Source organism: Vulpes vulpes, chromosome 9 (genome assembly GCF_048418805.1).
Source record: "Vulpes vulpes isolate BD-2025 chromosome 9, VulVul3, whole genome shotgun sequence".
NCBI classification, from domain to species: domain Eukaryota; kingdom Metazoa; phylum Chordata; class Mammalia; order Carnivora; family Canidae; genus Vulpes; species Vulpes vulpes.
Genome location: NC_132788.1, coordinates 105292693 through 105306692, shown reverse-complemented (window position 1 = coordinate 105306692; position 14000 = coordinate 105292693). Strand labels below are relative to the sequence as shown.

Below are 14000 nucleotides of genomic sequence, written 5' to 3'. Positions count from 1 at the left end.
GTGGCCCAAGCTGACCTGCACGCTGCAGTTTAGAAGGACCAGAAGCACGGTTTGGAAAGGCAAGAGGCCAGCCAGACACCCACACTGGGCAGCCACGTGGCGGAGCGAGCAACTTCTGACGGCCGTGCGCAAGGGGGACTTTGCCGGGTCCCGCATTTCTGGGCGGTGTGGGGTAGAGGGGACTGAGCCCTCCCCTGCTCTCAAGCAGGTGAAGGTGACTGACTCTGCAGCATGGGAGGCAGAGGCAGGGCGGAACTGTGCGGGGGTGGGCGCAGCTCTCCGCAAAAGCCCAGCACGAGCCTGCGGGGAGGGCAGCGAGCGCCCCGCTTGGTTAGCCAACTGCTGCGAGGAAGAAGGGCCTGGGGTCCTGCCGGGAGGTGCTCCGGGGAGACACCTGCCAGGTCCAGCGCGGCTCCCCGGCTCCTGCCGCACCTGCTGAGGGAGAGAAGGCTTGGGGGCAAGCTGTCCAAATACTGACGTTACAGGTGAATATGACTAGCAGCCAGCCACTCAGAGGGAGCCTTCCAGACAGCAACGAGACAGAACAAAAGAATAAAGCGCACGGTTTAAAAAAAAAAAAAAAAAAAAGGATGAAAAGGAGAAAAAAGCACTTAGCTCAGTAGAACAAGCACCGCTAATAACCTTGAGCCCCTGAGATTCCTTGAAAAGCCACACCCTTCCTCTGAGGAGGCTGGCATCAGGGGACAGCAGGGCTGAAAGCAGGGCAGTGAAGCCCCTCATGGCACCTCGACCCGCAGGCAGCAGAAGCCAGAGGTGCAGGTCGCTGCCCAGAGCCCATCCGAGCACAGCACTGCGCCCCACAGCGCCCAGAGCCCAGCCAGGCAGCCCAGACCTCGGGCAAAGCACCGCACTTGGGGCTCGCAAGGACTCGCAGGGCACGGAGAAGCCACGACAGGTCCCAACTCCTTCACTTGCTCTTCCTTCCACTCTCGCCTTTAGGCCTTCTCAGTCCCCTCGAACTAAGGTCCTCGCCTGACCCGGCTCCAGGAGAACGCAGCTAATGCCTCTCCTGTCCCTCTTCCCTGCTACAACAGCCCTCTGCAAAAGGTAAAGTGAACCAGCGGATCTAACGCCACCTCCGCCGCAGTGCCTCCCGGGGACCCATCACATCTGATGGGAATACAGACCCTCGGCCGCGGAAAGAGGGCTTCTACTGTGTGGCTCAGCTGCCAGTGGGGCAAAGCACGAGACACCATGCTGAGGAGACGGGCAGCTGCCCTCCTGAGGCTGGCCCCTGACCATCTAGCAGGGAGCAAAGCCGATGTGGTCACTGCTGAGGCAGCGCCTGAAGCTCCAGGGGACCGGCCAGCGGAGGGGCAGCACGGAAGGCAGGGCTCATCGACCTACGGGTCAGGTCGTGACTCCAGTTCTTCTAGCACCAACATCAATACGGGCGGGTCTGCAGTCATCTGCCACAAGATGGCAAATGCCAGCCCCACTGGGGACACTCCACTCCAGAACGGCAAGCGAGAACCACAAGTCACGTGTCGGCAGCTACTCTCCCATAAGGGTCTCAGGCTACTCCTAAGGCCAGAGCGCTCTGCTCTGCTGTCATCCCACGGCGAGCCCCAAAGGGTGAAAGTTCCTGACCAACCAACCAGCTCTCTGGATAGCCCTCCCCAGGGTGCAGAGCACTCAGCAGAGACCACTGTGCCTCACCCTCCCTCTCCTGCCTCCAGGACGGGCCCTTCCCAAATGCTAACTGGACCGGCAATCCCAACCTCTCCCTCTCATCACCGCCTCCAGCCTCCACTTTTATATGCTTTGATGATGCACAGCGAGCCTTCATCTCTTCTTAGCAAAGAAACCCTCCTTACACAGGAGGCAGCAGGGGACAGCCCCTTGGTCCTGGAGCTCTGAGGAGAGGCCAGGAACAGAAGGCTAACTGCACGTGTGTCTCCCAAAGAAAGGTGGGCTACAGAACCTCTGAGTCACAAATGCTCTGGCAAATGTTGGGCAGCAGAAAGAAGGTGGAGGGGGATCCCTGGGTGGCGCAGCGGTCTGGCACCTGCCTTTGGCCCAGGGCGCGATCCTGGAGACCCGGGATCGAATCCCACGTCGGGCTCCCGGTGCATGGAGCCTGCTTCTCCCTCTGCCTATGTCTCTGCCTCTCTCTCTCTCTCTCTCTCTCTCTCTGTGTGTGACTATCATAAATTAAAAAAAAGAAAGAAAGAAAAGAAAGAAAGAAAGAAAGAAGGAAAGAAAGAAAGAAAGAAAGAAAGAGGAGAAGCAGAACTGGGGAGGACTGCGGACCCCAGCACCACTCCCCACTTCCTTGGTTCTTCCAGAAGTCCCAGGCAAACTTCAGGACAAATGTCTGTGTAAACGGATTCCAACACCTGTTTGTTCCCATCAGCCATCACATGCTAGGTTATAATCACAGGCTCACTGTGTATAGGGAACCTGACAAAACTTAACTGAATTTTCTACAACGAGTAAGTGACTGCCTTTATTTAAAAAAAAATTTTTTTAAATGTCAGAGGCCCAACTGAATAAGAAAGGACTACTCTGGAGGCCTAAAGAAGCTCAATGCCCATTCCCTATGTTGACTGGGGAGGTGGGTCTGCCCTACCACACACTCACACTCATGGCCCTGACCCGAATCCTCCTGGCTGGCACCCAGGCAAATGCTCAGTGGCACTGGGGCACTGAAAGGTGGCACTGGGATGTCTTGTATCCTTGGCCTGGCCCTTCTTCAGCACAGGAGGTCCAGCCTACAGCCCAGCACCCCTCCTCCTCCACAGCCAGTCATGCCATCCACACCAAGCTGCCCCTGCTCCACTTCTGAACTGTGCTCCGGGCCCTCTGCCACCACACACGGATCCCCAGCCACACGACTCACTAAGAGGCCTAGGTTCTGAGAGCTGATGCTTTTGTCTAGCCTCACTAGGACAAAACCGCCAGGCAACGCGCATCATCAGGGAACCCCACAGAGAGCCACTGCTGTTTCCTCAGATGACGCAGCCCCAGCATAGCCTTGCCAATCCGGTTAAAAGCTGGCTCCTGCGCCTCGCCACGCTGACGGACTGGACTCACGCCCATTCCTCCCACCCCTCCTTCCCACGGAGGAAGCTGCTAATTAACCACAGTCAAGCAGGAAACTATGAGGACAACTAGTCACTAGTCATCAGCAGACAACGCCCCGGCACCTGCTCAGGACACCTGGGTCCTATGCGGTGCCACCAGGTGCCACCCGGGCCAGCTGCCCCTCTGGGTTGCTGGCACCCAATCAGTGCTGAAGAGATGTGCCTGGGAGCCCCTGAGGCCGCTCAGTACCAAGAGCCACGCAGGAGCCACGAGCAAGCTGCCAGCGCCCCCACAGCATCCACGCGAGCAGAGACACACTCACCCCGCCAGCCATCAGGAGCTTGTACCGGAACTCAATGGTGGGGTTGTTGAAGGTGAGCTTCTCACAGCGCAGGTGGTTCACAGGCGGGTTGCCCTCCAGGTTCAGGAACAGGTCATAGGTGAAGCACACCTTCCTCGGCTCCTCCTTCAACAAAGAAAATAAGGAAGTTCACCTCAGAGGGGCGGGCAGGAGCTGTGGGGACAGCCACGAGACTCTCCCCCATGCCAGGTCTCCATTTCTCTCCCCCTCAGCCCCTTACCTGCTTCTCTCGTGTGCCTCCTTCTCGTCTATTCCATTAGGATCCAAAACAAATTAACTTACTATTTGCATTGGACCCAGCAAAGCAGCCTCCACGAGAGAAACACAGATCATTAAGGCTGATGTTCTCAGACGGTTACTGGAAATATTCCTGCTGATGGCACAGACGGCCTGGTGCACACCCTCCCCTTCGACGGAGAGGCTGAGGCTTGAAGGCACGGCTGATCAGTGGCAGTACGGAGGTCTGAGCCCAGGCTCCGAGGCCTATGATTCCACAGTCTCCACCCCCTGTTCCCTTCCTGGAAGGGAGACAGCTTCAAAGACATCCAAATGGCCAACAAGCACACGACACGAGAGATGCTCAACATCACTAATGATCGGGGAACGGCAAATCCAAATCACGACAACACCTCCCAGCCCTTAGTATGGGATTTTTTATAAAGTGAAAAATATCAAATGGTGGTGAGGATGTGGAGAAGCTGGGGTCCCTATGCAAGGCTGCTGGAGTATGCCATCACCAGGGCAGTCACCCTAGAGTGCTGTCTGGGAGCTCCTTGACATGTTAAATATAGAGTAACCTATCCCATGCATCCCTCCTAATACGTAGCCAAGAAAAATGAAAACATATATTCACACAAAAACTTGTACATCCATGTCCATAGCACAGCATGGTTCACAATGGTCAAAGTCAGAGCAACCCCAGCATCCACTGATGGATGAACATAAGGTGTCTCTTGACCCACGGGCACATCACTTGGCTGCAAACAGGAGCGAGGCTCCCACATGCGCTGTCCCAAGGACAGACCCTGAACACACGACACTCAGGGAAGGAACCAGACACAGAAGGCCACGTGGCCTGTGATTCCACATATGTGACACGTCCAGTGTAGGCTTATCCGTGGACAAGAAGGGGGCTCCTGGGTGTCAGGAACTGGGGCCTAAGGATAAGGAATGACTGCTGATAGAGATGAGGTGGCTTTCTAGGGTGATGGAATATTCTAGAACTAAAAAACTAATAGCTACATAGCACTGTGAATGTACTAAAAAGAACACTGAATTTGTATGCTTTAAAAGGGAATTTTCTGGTACACAATTTTTTAAAAATGCTCTCCATCAGGAGAGAAAACCTTAGGAGTCGGGGTGCTGGTTAAGGGGCCCTCTCACTTCAGGATGGGGCAGTCAGGGGTAAGGAAGGAAGAGGGAAGCACAGAGCCTCCCACACAGGCATGCCCATATTCTTTTTTTTCCACCCAGACCAGCAGGGTCACAGTCCTCGGGAGAGAAGGGAGTAGACATCAGGGCTGAGCCTGCATTCCTGCCACTCGGACTGCAGCCAGGAGCTCGGTTTGCCTCACCTTCCTCCTCCTCCGTCACCCTAGCCAGCAGCTGCATGAGCCAAGCTGGGTTTTTTGAGCTCCAGTGAGTGAGTGATGCCTGGGATCAGTGTGGCTGTCCCTGTGTCTGCTTCTGAATAAAGGGGAAAGGAGTGGGGTCCTGTAGTTGCACATGGACGACTCTGCCCACTCCACCCCCTCATCCACCCGCCATTCAGTCCATAGGTAGAAGATGCACCTGTGAGGTGAAAGAGTCATAGATTTTGCCTTCTGGGAGCCTCGAGTCCCGTGTGAGAGAAGACAAGTAAATAGGCCTTCCCAGGCCAATGCCAACCAGTGAGGTGACACTGGCCTCCCCCTCCCCCTAGCAGCCCTTGGGGTCAGCAAGAGTGGTTTCCACCCCTGACCCATTTAAACCAGACTTGGAGATGGATCCCCTGGCCCAAGGTGGACACATGGCCTAGTCTGAGTGATGAAGGGTAATGAGGTCAGCCTAAGGAGCGCTTTCCTTCCCAAGTCAAACATGAAGTGTAAGCAGAAAGGCTCAGCATCTCTCTTCTTCCTGCCTGGTTGGAAGGTCAGCAATCCCGGGAACAGAGTGGAGGAAAGCCACAAGGATCTCTGTTCCAGGCCATCAGCCAGCTGCTCTCCAACTTCTTGTTAAGGAAGAGAAAGGAGCCCCCTTAGTAAGCTTCTGTTACACCCTTGACTGTGGCTGATGCCTCTCCTCTGTGCCAACCTCATGGAGCCACCTGCCACAGTGGGGATGGGTCCCCACCAAACTGGGAAGCCCCTGGAGGCAGAAGTGGAGGGAATACTCCCCCACACACACACACACTCAGGTGCTGGCCTAGGAAGGCGCTGCATTTTTGTCAAAAGAATGAAACATTAAGATGGATAAAAGAATGAAGGGATCCCTGGGTGGCGCAGCGGTTTAGCGCCTGCCTTTGGCCCAGGGCGCAATCCTGGAGACCCGGGATCGAATCCCACATCGGGCTCCCGGTGCATGGAGCCTGCTTCTCCCTCTGCCTGTGTCTCTGCCTCTCTCTCTCTCTCTCTCTCTCTGTGACTATCATACATAAATAAATAAAAATTAAAAAAAAAAAAAGAATGAAACATTAAGATGGATAAGAGCAGACCATGACCCAACAGTGAGGGGTGAAGAGGTGGCCAGGAAGGTTCCCTGGAGTGGTTCCCTGGGTGGGAGGAAGCTGCACAGGCCACAGCACCATTTCTAGAGCCCGGAGAGTCCACATGGCTATAGTGAGAACAGGAGGCACAGCGGTAACAGCAGATGACCTGAAGAGATGGGCCTTGGCCACATTCTTAGGGGCAAAGGTGTCTACAGGGGGGTTGGAGCTCAGAAAGAACAAGCCCAGATTTGCGTCCCAGGAAGCAAACACCCTTTGGCCTGCAGGACGCCACTACTGGGGGCAGGGTTTGAACCTGGCCAATAAAGGAGTAAAAGCAAAACTAAATAAAACACCACAACAAAAAAACAAAAATGCACATCAAGAATTTGTCCTGCCTTTCCATGAGGTAACCGCAGAAGATACAAGAGGCAGACCGCTACAGATACAGATGTCGTCCGGCTAGTGCGTGCAGAAGGAATGAGAGCACCACGGTTCCGTTCCTCCTAACAGGTCAGTGAGCGGGGCTCTGTCCCTCAGCTACGGCCGACATCATAAACACAGGTCACAGACAAGGCCAACGTGCCACCTGCCACGGAGGACTTCATCTCCAGATTCAAGTTCAAACTGACCGAGAAGATACACATCAGAAGATAGTGCTAAACAACAAGCATTTCGGTACAAAAGCAACAAAAAAGCCAGGTGATACCAGCTTCTAAGGACAAATGATCCAGTTTCCTTAACAAGTAAAGCACAAAGAAAAGCACTGGTAGAGGGAGACTCTTCCCTTCTCTGCTCCTTTACACAGTGAAAGGAACTTACAAAACAAACTCACGAATCACAACGTGTTGGTCTTATCTAGATCTTGACTCAAACAGAAAAAAAAACTTTAAACGCTGACTAGATGTTAAGAATTGTTACTATTCAGGTACGATACTGGTATTATTATGATTTTATTATTACAAAGCAGTCCTCATCTTTTAGAGACATATTGTGAACTGGGGACACATGAAATTACAATGTCTAGGGTTTGCTCCAAAAAGACACAGGCCCGAGATGGCCCCGCTCGGCCAAGTGTGGTAAGTGCTGGAACCAGGGGATGGCTCCCGAGGGCTCGTTACAGCACTCCGCCTACTTCTGTAGACATTTCACTACGTCCCTGGAAATTCTGCGAGTGGACACAGTGCCACGAGGGAGGAGCTCTGCTAAGGGAGCGTGTCAGGGAGGGGAGGGTGGCTGGGGCGCCAGCAGGAGGCAGGCCGGCAGCTGCACATCGCCGACGGCACCCGGTGAGCACGGGGCTACACCAGGCCGGGGCTCACCTCTCACCAGCTGCCGGGCCTTGGTCACTAGGCCTGCCTTCTAATTCTAAGCCTTGGTTTCTTCAACTACGAGTGGGAGTATTTGATGAGACAAGGCAGTTAATCGCCTCAGCTTGGTGCCGTCAAGAAAGGGAAGCTACTGCTTTTACAGAAGGAGCTCTAGGCCACAGGAGGTCACCTGGGAGACCCGGCAGACAGATGGTGGCTGAAGCCACAGGATTCGGCAGCAGGAAAACAGTAGCTCACAGGGACGCTAGAAGGTTGCTCTACAGCTTGATCTCCTGAACACAACGGGTAGGGTGGAGTGGAATGGACGGGCTGGTGCCAAGCCTGGGGTGCCCAGCATTCAGCAGCATTCACCACGGTTGGCACTTTTCTAAGCACTTAACACACATAATGATGCCTTCACAGCCCAAAACAGGGGTGCTCTCACCTGCCCCATGTTGCAGATGAAGAAACCGAAATGGGCAGGTAAGCTGCGTGGTGCCACATAGCCAGTCAGCAATGAGTCAGGACTCGCTCTGGGTAGACTGTGTTCTCTGGAAGCCCTGGCCCTTGGTGGAGAGCAGAAGGAGTCCTTTAGGACTCCCCAGAGCTAGGCACGGAGCACGTAGGCCGGGCAGGGGCCTTCCCCCGAACGCCCGCAGTGTGTCCTGCTCTGGTGACCTGGGATGGGCCACTGGCAGCTGGTGTGTGCATCACAGCACGCTGAAAACGGCTGATCAGAGCTCTCTCTGGATGAGACTTCCAGCCTGGGCGGCTTAGGAACCGCCGAGAGGGTGACACTCCCTGCCCAGGAACCCAGCCTGCTGCTCAGGAGATGCAGGCAGCACGGCAACGCCTCTAAGAGCCAGCAGCATATTCAGTGAGGAGCAGCCAAGGGTGTGCTAAGTCCACAGTCACAAGGGCAACATCCTTGTCACTCCAGCCAGACCCTACACATGCCACGCTCTCCACAAAGGCAGCCGAAGCTGGCCTCAAACATTCTCAGTGCAGGCCATGGGCGGCCACCCCACTGTCCGGGATGCTGGCCACAGGCCAGCGTCTCTCTCCAGATTCAGCAAACTAAGAAGCAGAGGAACTGGCCAAACTGGTGCCAGCGCCCAAAGCTGACGGCACGTGGACTCATCCTCAGCTTTTGGGCAATCCAGGACATGGGAGCCCTGGCCAAGGCCCATGCCTGGCATGGGCCCACGTGAAGGCCAGTGGCCCAGAGCTGTGGGAGCAACTAGCCGTACCTGTGGTTTCCGCTGCTGCCCCTCCGCCACCTTGGGCCCCACCCTCTTCTGCAGCTGGCAGGGCTGGCCCTGGAGGACCCTGAGGCTTACTGCCCCACCCTGGGTACAGCCAGACTCCTGATGGCCCAGAACTCACCAGCTAAGGAGAGCCTCAGGGTTATGTCCTTGCCATCTGGGCCCTGCCCACACTTCTCTTTTGGGGCCTGTTTGCCATTCTCCTCTTAGAAGGCCCCAGGGTTCAAAAAACAGTTAAACATGAATCTGATCGTGGTCCTACATCTAACTGCCAGTTTAGAGGGCTGTAGTCAGCAACATCCCCACAGGACAAACCATACAGCTTCTTAAAATGCTTTGCAAGGGAGAGAAAGGGAGAGAGAGAAGGAAAGAGAGACAAGATTTAAAGAACCTTAAGAAATGCAGCAACCGGCAACAATGCACCAACCTTATCTGAATCCTGATTTGAACAAATTATTAAAAAGAAAAAAAAATATATATATATATACACACACGCACACATACACACATGATAATAGGAAAACTCTGATGTTACTGGATGTTTGATATTAAGAATTGTTCATTTATTAGTTCCCAGCTATAATGACACGGTGGTTAGATACTTTTAAAAAGAGGTTCATCGTTTATAAACACAGACTGAAATATTTACAGATTAAAAGACAGGATGTCTTGGACTTGCGCTTCAAAATAGTCCTGGGGCTAGAAATGAAAACAGCACTGTACTCAAGTGAGTAACTGCTAGAGTGGGGGGTAGGTGCTGTGCTGCACGGTCTGCTCCGCTACTCTACCGTGTATATTTTTCAACATTTGAAAGACTTTTAACGTACAGGATTGGCTCCACCCAGCCCTGCTCACAGCTCTGCACCTGAGTCTCTCCTGGTACCGGGGACAAGATGCAGACAGGACCTCTCAAGGAGCCCAGATGAGGCCAACAAAACTTTCTATCCCTGGATCCCCAGGGATCCTCCTTGGCCCCAAGGTGAATGCAGGTAGACATCTGCTTCAAGTAGCCACCTGGCCACCAGCACCACTTACAGAGCCCTCCCAGGGCCCGGTGCTGCATCACAGGCTTCACCTAGCACCTTACTTGGTGCTTGCCAGTGCTCTGGGAGTTAGTCACTGCTCTCCCCACGTATCAGGAGAGGAAACTGAGGTTTAGTGGCATTTAATCACTGGCCAAGGCCACACAGAACCAACGAAGCTCAGGCCACCGAGCACATGGACCACAGCCTCCAGCATCTTCCTGTGGACCTGGCTACACCGCGCCTGGCTCTCAGTTCCCATGGTGCACCTGCTCAGGACTGCTCAGGACTACAGCCAGGGTGACAAGGGACACTGCCCCCTGCCCAGGAGGGAAAGAGAGGAAGGGAAGCACTGCAGCCAACAAACACCACCAAATCTGAAATTCCACTTCCAGGATTCCAGAGGCTGAAGGAGGGTCACCAAAGCATTCCTGAAGTGAGAGGCCTAGTGATGCCCAGTGTCCCTCCCCAGGAAGCGTCAGGGACTCTACAGCCAGTCTAAGCTAAGCAGTGTGCTACGCAGCTGCATAAAAAACGAGGTAGAGTTAAGGGGACTGCTGTGGGAGGTCCACAGATATTTGTTTAGAAATGCACCTCCCCCTTCCCTCCCTGTCTCTCACACACACACACCCGCACAGAAAATAACTGCTTCTGGATGGACTTCACTAACTGCTTATAGTGTTCACTTCAGGGAGACAGACAGGAGAGGGGACTCTGATTCCTGCAGCCCACACCCATCACCTCTGTAGTTAGATGCAGAAAAATGACTTTAAAAGACTTAAGGGGGGGATCCCTGGGTGGCGCAGCGGTTTGGCGCCTGCCTTTGGCCCAGGGCGCGATCCTGGAGACCCGGGATCGAATCCCACGTCGGGCTCCCGGTGCATGGAGCCTGCTTCTCCCTCTGCCTGTGTCTCTGCCTCTCTCTCTATCTCTCTGTGACTATCATAAATAAATAAAAATTAAAAAAAAAAATAAATAAATAAAAGACTTAAGGGGGACACCTGGGTGGCTCAGTGGTTGAACATCTGCCTTTGATTCAGCTCCTGATCCCGGGGAGCCTGCTTCTCCCTCTATCTATGTCTCTGCCTCTCTCAGTATGTCTCTCATGAATAGACAGAATCTTTAAAAAGAAAAAAAAAAAAAAAAAAAAAAAAGGCTTAAGGAATACAGTGCAATGTGGGCTGAAAATCGTGGGCTCTGCAGTCCAAGACCTTCTGGATAGCAAAACAGCTTTGCCATCGACTCACTGTATGACCCTGGACAAGCCACTCCACCTCTCTGAGCCTCAATGAGAGGAGGAAATAAAACCACAGGGTTCTGGGTGTACAAGGGAAGGGGGAAGGAGAGACTGTGGCTCTGACCAGTAAGGTGGCATCATTCTGGCCCTCCCCCTGCCCTCTCTACAACTGCTCTGCCACAATGAACCCAGGACAACTTCTCTCAATGTCCGAACCGAGGCTGCATGAGCCCACGGCTTGGCCCCAAGTGAGCACAGGGGTGAGCTACGGTTGACATTATGGCTTGTCCTGCCCTCCTCATCTGCACCCCTCCCTCACTTTGGGGGGTGACAGTGCAAATGACTCAGTTACATGATTCCCATCTTTACAGGAAACATATTATTCCGTCCAGAAAGATTCTCAGAGAAGCTGACTCCAGGCAGATTCTTCTATCTCCTTCTCAAGGAGCCCAGGAGAAGGCACTGGCTAGGGAGCCAAGCTGGAGGGTAGACTGTCCCTCCTGGTGTCCAGGGGTCAGGCTAAGTCTCTTCTCATGCACATTTGCTCTTTCCAGGTGCTTCTCTGCCCCTCTCCAGACACTGCCCTCTAGGAACCAGGGGTGCTTCTGGGGTCCCACATGGAGGAACAGAAGGATGCTACAGGGAAAGAGTTACTGCATAGCAGGTTGGCATTCACGCGGCTTGTCACAAGTTGGCAGCTCCCTGACCTTTCCCTGGGTCTCTTAGCACCACATCCCTTCCTGTTCTGGTTCCTCAGCAATCCCCCAGTTAGGGTTGGGCCCATGGGCTGCATCAACCAGCCAACTGTCCCTGTGCAGAGAAACTACCAGCAGCTGGCTCCGCAGAGGATGCCTGCCTCCTGAGCTCTGCAGAGCCCCAGAAGCTGACCCAGGTTCAGACAGAGCCAAAATGGTGGTGACCCTAGAAGGGACAAGCTACAAGAGGTGAACATGAGTTCCCCACCCAATCATTCCAGACTGGCTCTCACCGACCAAGCCTCAGCCTAAACTGAGAGCAGGTGGGAGAAGCCTAGCCCAGCCCAAGGGGAGAAGGTGTCACAGGCCAGGACCCTTTCCACTCCAGAGAGGGTGGGGAGGGGCAGAAGAGCACAGGGTTCCGTGGCCCTGGGGGCCCCACCAGCTTGTTGCCAATCCTACCACACTGTCTACATGGCTGCTTCCCCAAAACACAAGTCAGCCAAGATGTGTCCAAGAAGATGCCTCTGAGTAGGCTAGGAAGCTGGCAAGCACGGTTTTAACTCACTTTAAAACAAAACAAAACAAAAAAACCCCTTCCAAATAAAACCATGCAAACCTCCAAATCAAATGTACCAAAATGCCCCTCCTGTGACCTCAGATAATAGCATTTGAGTAAAGCCATGGAGAGTTAGTGACGGCTGGGGCTCACTGTCCAATAATAGCTTGTTATAGGGGGTGGGGGTGGAGGGCAGGAAGGATGTCTAATATTAGCAGCAAATAACCAAAACAAACTTTATACTTTACCACTTCTGAAAATTGGGCTATCTCTTAAAGTCAGCGTGCACACCTTTTCCTCCTCCCGGAGTGTGTTATTACTCTGATGGTACATCTCACCATGAAACAGCCAAGCTGCAAATTCAAAACCAAAATGTGCCCAGGCCAGCGTTCACTCCCTGACAAACACCCACAGGGTGCAGGCGGGGCCGCTGGCCTCAGGCCCGGGCACCATGAGAAATCAAAGAGCAGTTGCTTTGGGCGTAGAAAACCTCTTGTTCCCATTTCACAACTGATTCCCTTCTCTCCTCTTGGTTTTGCCAATCACTCCAAGCCAGAAACTCAGGACTACGAGAAGCCAGCTTGACTTTGAAAAGGAAAAAATCAGATCTAAGAGGATTCCCGGGGAAAATGAAGTCACATCAAACGACGCCTTAGATCTAGAACTACTGAGTCCAGCTGCTGGCCTCAGCTAATGACTCAAAACCAAACCACAACAGCAATTCCCATGCCAAGGTCAAAGTGCCATGAACACTAGCAGGTATATCATGGGGTTACCAACTGGCAAAACTGAAGGAGCTCGTAAGAACTGATCTTAGCCCAGAGAGGGAGGGGAGTCAGGGGTGCAGATCGCATCCTCAGGGGTCACACGCTCAGGGAGAGGCAGCAGTCCCCAGGTCCATCCCACACCTACTCACTATGCCCAAGACCAAACCCTGGAGCCTCCCTCCAATGAGGACCCAATTTAGGGCCCCAACTCCCCAGCCCCACCTCCCATCTGGGACACAGACAAGTACTTCCTGTCGGGCAGCCGCTGAATTACTTCCGGAAAACATTGAACCAGATATGCTCTGTAATGTGACCATGCCACCACAAAGCAATCTGGGATGGGCAGGAGATGAGTGCTTTGCTGGGGACTGTGGAACCCTGGCCAGAGGCAGATGAACCCAGAGGCAGCAGAGGGATCAACCCTTCACCAAGGGTCTAACAGCACACCCACTCCCCACATACAGGTCTGAGAGGGCTTTTTATGAAGGAAGTGCTCCCTTTCTCCTCAATGGCCAGCACACTCCAATGGCTTCCCAATGTGCCTGGGCTGAGTTGCCCTGCCAATCACCAGCCTCCCTTCTGAACCCAAGTGCCCCTGACTTGCCACCTACACAGTGTGGCTGCTTTCACCTAGAAGGGTGTCTCCTGGTCTTCTCCATCCCGCCGACTCCTACCCACCTGCACATCTCAGGGTAAACCTGGCTTCCTAAGGAAAGCCTTTCCTTACACATTTCCCCTCTCTTTCTGAATGAGTCCTCCATAATATCCTCACAGTATTAAGATAAAGATACTTGTATCCAAAATATATTGTCTTAAAACTCAAACAACAAGAAAACAACTAACCCAACTAACAACAACAACAAACCTCTAAAGTTCTGAACACTTCACCAAAGGAAATAAAGGAACTGCAAACAAACACATGAAAAGATGCTGTCATTAGCCAGCAGGTTAATGCATATCAAAACCTCATGATTTAGATTTAGTTTAGTTTTTTTTTTTAGATTTATTTATTTAGGGCAACCCCGGTGGCCCAGTGGTTTAGCGCCATCTTCA

General features: G+C 53.3%; 1 protein-coding gene across 2 annotated transcripts in view; it reads right to left on the bottom strand.

Annotated features, from left to right (window-relative positions):
* MLLT1 (MLLT1 super elongation complex subunit) overlaps positions 1–14000 on the bottom strand; it is a 67623-nt gene that overhangs the window by 17334 nt on the left and 36289 nt on the right. For both annotated transcript variants that reach the window (XM_072721652.1, XM_072721651.1), the window contains exon 4: positions 3371–3514. In XM_072721652.1, coding sequence (XP_072577753.1) covers positions 3371–3514 — 144 coding nt within the window. The remainder of the gene's footprint in view (positions 1–3370; positions 3515–14000) is intronic.